General features: G+C 43.3%; 1 protein-coding gene across 1 annotated transcript; it reads right to left on the bottom strand. All coding sequences in view use genetic code 11, as the record gives it.

Annotated features, from left to right (window-relative positions):
• Positions 1-3692: 3692 nt before the first annotated feature.
• Positions 3693-5056, bottom strand: EGR_10847 (hypothetical protein; the record flags this gene model as incomplete). Its single annotated transcript, XM_024500096.1, has 2 exons — positions 3693-4049; positions 4826-5056. The coding sequence occupies 2 exons, from the start codon at positions 5054-5056 to the stop codon at positions 3693-3695; spliced, it is 588 nt and encodes a 195-aa protein (XP_024345492.1).

The following is a 5056-nucleotide window of genomic DNA, read 5'->3' as shown; positions in this document are numbered from 1 at the left end:
AGGTGCCCAGCAGGCGGATCAGCCATCGTGGTGATGGTCCAGACTCTTACTCGAATCGCATTACTTGAATGCATCTGTTGTGATCTTCTTATGGTCCGTTCTCGTTTTACTTGTTTTCTTGAGTAAGAATCCATTTATCAGGATGTTTCAGTCTTTGTAACTACTGCTTACTAGGAAGATAGGAGCGTGATCCTTTAAGTTAGCACTCCCTGCCGTATTTATCATTAGAAATGTTCACATCAGCAAAATTCGTACTTGAGCCCATGAATTGGGCTGCAGCATTTTGGGTAGTGATGATGGTTTTACAAGAAGGAGCAACAAACCGAAATTCTTTACTGGAGACAATCATCTACGATGCAGCTGCACCAAAAGTGCACTCTGAGCCATAGCCTGAAACTTGCCCCCCTGCACTGAGGAATACTATCATCTGGCTATTGGGCACACCCTATAGAATGCTCCTATCTAATCAGGTGGAAGAGGTGAATGCCGAAACTATTACTAATCTACTCGAATAGCTAATCGCTCTATTACGTACTTATCACGCTGGTAGTGTTTTAAACAGAATTAAGTCTTGTACTATTAGACTCCTTGAATAATAAATATATGAAAGGAAAAGCTTATTCGCTAGAAATATCTGAGTTCTCCATCACACGTTCCTGTGCCGATTTTCAATTTCTATAGTTCTTAGATTCCCAGCTTTCTAGTATCAAACCCTGCATTTTCTTAGAAGTCTTAACTTGAATGCATATCTTGAGAGTAGTATGGATTAGGACTCCTGCTCAGTTCCTCTTCACTGGCCAACACATGGCTGCAATTTGCTGAAGTTGAAAGGATAACCACTTTTAGGCTAAGGACACTCAGCACTATAAATAAGCGAAATGCAAGATCCTGGCACTCTGCATACGCTCTGCCATTTGGCGAATCAGTCACCAGTCGGTTAGTCAGTCGGCCACTAGCTACTGGTACTGTACGCGCGTGCCGTGTCCAGGCTTGCTCATTCGAACACGTCGGCAATGGGGTCATCTTCATTCACAAACGGACGCAGAGCTGGTAATGGACCATTGACAATTAAAAGAGGTGTGTATTCGGCGAAGTGTTACGTGCATGGAGCGAAAAGCCGAGAAGACGGGTGCGGATGTATGAAGACGTGTCAAGTTAAAAGGGGAAAATGGCTTGATCAGGAAAATTTGCCTGAGTAGACCACATTAGCTCACAGCGGTAAGCATCAAGTGAATTCGGAGAAGAAGCATTCTGGTGGTGCAGCAGATAGCAGAAGAGTAGACGTAGTGGTGATTATGTGGTCATGAAGGCGTGTCGGAAGAGCACAACTGGCGGCAATTGACGCGTCGGTGGAGCAGTAGTTGCCTTTGTTGCACGCCTTTGCGCCCACCTTTAGCTACGTTAACTCTCATTTCGCAGGCAGCGGTTTATCTGTTATGCTTTGCCTACACTTGAGGTCCTAATCACCAATTTCACTTTTGTCTTTCACCAAATATTGTCACTGTGGACCAATTTTCATGATCAAGTTTACTTCTTCCATTTTTGCCTCACTTTTGTTTGTACCCTGATGTAGGCACTTGCTGACTGATGCATAGCACTTGCTGTCAGCTCCTTATTTACAGCTTCATGGTGTCTTTTGCCTCATATTCTTTCGCGTTTTTTGCGCATCAGTCCTTGTTATTCCTAGTCCCTGGTACACTTGCGAGTGAATAAATGGTCTAGTATATATCGTACGGCTTTTCTTGTCAAAAGGTTTGCTGAAAGTAGGCTAACCGATGTTAACTCGTATCTCGATGAAGGGAGTGGGCTCTATCGTTGCATGATATAAGTGGTCTTATCACGGTCTATAGGGTGTACTCGATAGGCCAAAGACAGTGTTCCTCACTGGAGGAGGACAAGTTGCAGGCTGTGGCCTAGAATACAGCGTTGGTGCAGGCTGTATTGTAGGTGATTGTCTCTACTAATATACTTTCAGTTTGTTGCTCCTTCGTGTTTGTTATATTTCTGCCGTAACATTAGGGTGAAATTCTATTGTCTACTCTCAAGGTCACGGGGCATGCCCTGACCCAGTGGGCGTGTGCCGTGATCCCGACAGGGCCGCGGGGGCGGAGAGACCCACAGCACTGCTATTAGACCGCCCCCACCAGCCAATAGGAGGGCTCTTGGTAGTGCCAGAACCCCATTAGCCCGTGTCAAGGCCATGGGTCAGGCGCACATGCCTCAAGCAGCCTGGAAGTGGCCCTTGGCAGCATTGGCGGGTCCACAGCGAAATCTCTGAAGTGGGTATGGCTGTGGCTAGCCCGCACCGGATTACCCACCCCAACTGCCACCTCGTACTAACTCCACGGTTGGGCGTACCTGATAAGCCCGCTTGCTGACACCTTCTATGTCATCTACACTAACTATTTACTCATACATACTGCATATGTCTACGCTTATTTCATCCCTTCCTATTGTTTTCCACGTAATTTCCTTTATGACACTGTTCTTTGCCTCTCTGGCTCTCTACTACTGCTGTCGTCTTTTAGGGACCACTACTCACACTTTTAAAGTAGTTCTCACTACTCTTTTTCACTCTCTTCACCTCTGCTTGGCTTTCCGCCCTATGCGCATCATACATACGTATATACATTCATTTCCATTCTCTAATTAACCACCCACCATTCCTTCCTCATCATTTCGTTTTCTTATCACTACCCTTCTTATCCATCCCAGTCTATTTGTCTTTTTATTATTACCTCTATTGCTACTATTATGCCTTCTCTCCTTATTACTTCTCGCCAACACAAATCCATTCTCCTATCTCATTAGTCATGTTCATCTGTCTCCTTCTTCCTTCAACTCCTCTTCTTCTTTCCCCTTTTTCTCCCTTTAATTATTCTTCTCTTTTCCCTGAGCAGTTACTCTTCATTTTAGCCTGTATTTTACTTTCCTATCTGCCATTCACACAACTCTACATACGCACGCTCCATTCCCCCACTTGGCAAAAATATCTCACTTTCTCTACATTATAATTATCAATACAAGCCATGTACATTGCTTCTTCCTTTCATATCCACTTACGTTATTGCGCTTGTGTCTCTATATCTGCATTTTACTTATGTCCCTTACTTCTCTTCACTATTTTGCTTTCAAATGAGTATTCGTTGCTTTATTTCCCATTTTTTGCATTATTTACTCTACATTTTAGCCTCTAATTTCAAAATCTACCTTTCTTTTCCCTTTATTTATTTCCTTATTTATTTTCCTTCACTTATCCCTATACTAACATATAGCTCTTTCAGATGTTAAACTTTAGCACTCTTTTAACTTTATTTATTGTTTATTAATACATTTTCCCATTCTATTTTACTTTTCCACTAATTTTTTCATCAAAAACGTCAATTTCTCTGCTTGTTAATCTGAACAACCGTCCAACGACTGCTGTCAATTACCTTGATAATTTCTTATCACTTGGTGTCATTCAAGCTTGCCTTTTTTTTGTTGGACCACTCTGAGTGCCTGCGACGGTTGTTCCTCTTCATGATCGCCTGTTCTTTTGTCTCACAATATGAACCACCCTTTTCCGAAGCAATAAAAGTGGTGCGTAGCCATCAGACCAAGACTTACCCCTGGGATTTGTCAGTCATTTCAAACAGTCCTCAAGCTCAACTTTATGTGATGCCTCCAAGTTGCCTTTTCAGTTACCTTAGTTATTCGTCAGTAGCAACACATTCATCGCGATGAGCATAAAGGTGTTGAGCTCGAAACGACACTTCTTGTAATTGCCGACAAGTGGTTGTGCTTTCATGTCTTTCATCTTTTCTTGTGTGTGCCTTGTAAAACAAGAAAGTTAGCAGTTCTTTTATAAGGGAATTGAACTTTCTTCCATTACTGTGTTCGCTTTTCACTCGCCATTTATTTGGATTGGGGAACTCACTTCTGAGCGTGAATGGGGTCATACACACCATAAGTTGGAACGGTAGTTGTAAAACGGTAAAATGAACACCAAAGCCAAGCCATTCATATATCAATAAGTCATCCAACTGTACAGTTTTTGACCCAAACTGCTAAACAAAGCGGCAGACCGACAGAGCTGTCCACAATCTGGATTCGAACCGCACAAATTCCCGGAGCATGGGCGAATAAACAGAGGGATGACATTGATGCGGCGGGCCGTGTATGCACAGAGCGTGCACCCCGTTCCATCAATGACAAGCCTGTGTCCTGCACTTTTTGAGCATTGGTTGTCTGAATGGGCAATAAATAAGATGAAAGACCCACGCTTGCGAGCATTATTAGGTGGACGCGATGCGCTGCTGCTGGCTTCGGCGACGGCTTACTGGTTCTGCTGATCATTCCACGGAGGCTTCCCTGACGGTATCGTCTCTGTGCCATCATAGTTTAAAATTCTTTACCTCCACCTACATACACTATTTCATATATCGCGCATTTAAAATGGGCTAGACCATGTGTTTCCAATTTACTTGATGCGGTGTCAGTACACTTGTAGCCGTGATAATTCAATGCCCATCTGGGTGTCGAAAAAATATTATTGGTTTTTTGAATGGGTTAGTTGTACTTTGGGATGAATCAAAATATATATGAGATGACTATTTAGGGAAACAAGCAAAATTTTCGCTTCTTACAATGTTCACCATTTTGAATGACACCCACATGATGTCGGTGAGTGTAACCTCCCTGAGGAACAATCGTGAATTGGTTCCATTCCGTTAACGGTTGCATCCTCTACCCCCATAGGCACACCACGGTGTCAGCGCTGCTGTTTGGACCACGGGGCTCAAGCGTTACAGCAGCGAGACGGATTTCGACGCCTGTTGCTTACAGCAAGGTCTCTCACGGAGAGATACATCACTGATGTGTCGATGAGTTTTCTTAGTCTTTCTGTTCTGTAGCGTCCAGTTATCTCTAAAATGACTTTTAAATCGCACGAGTCTTGAAATGGATTTGTTGGAGGTGCACAGAATGAGAAGTTGTACATGGTCAAGCGTACCGTTGAAATAAGTGTATTTCGACCACATAAGTTTCTTTGATGAACATGTGATAAATGCTCCAT

Source organism: Echinococcus granulosus (assembly GCF_000524195.1).
Source record: "Echinococcus granulosus chromosome Unknown EG_S00282, whole genome shotgun sequence".
Lineage (NCBI taxonomy): Eukaryota > Metazoa > Platyhelminthes > Cestoda > Cyclophyllidea > Taeniidae > Echinococcus > Echinococcus granulosus.
The sequence above is the reverse complement of the archived record's forward strand: the minus strand, read 5'-3'. Positions and strand labels throughout refer to the sequence as shown.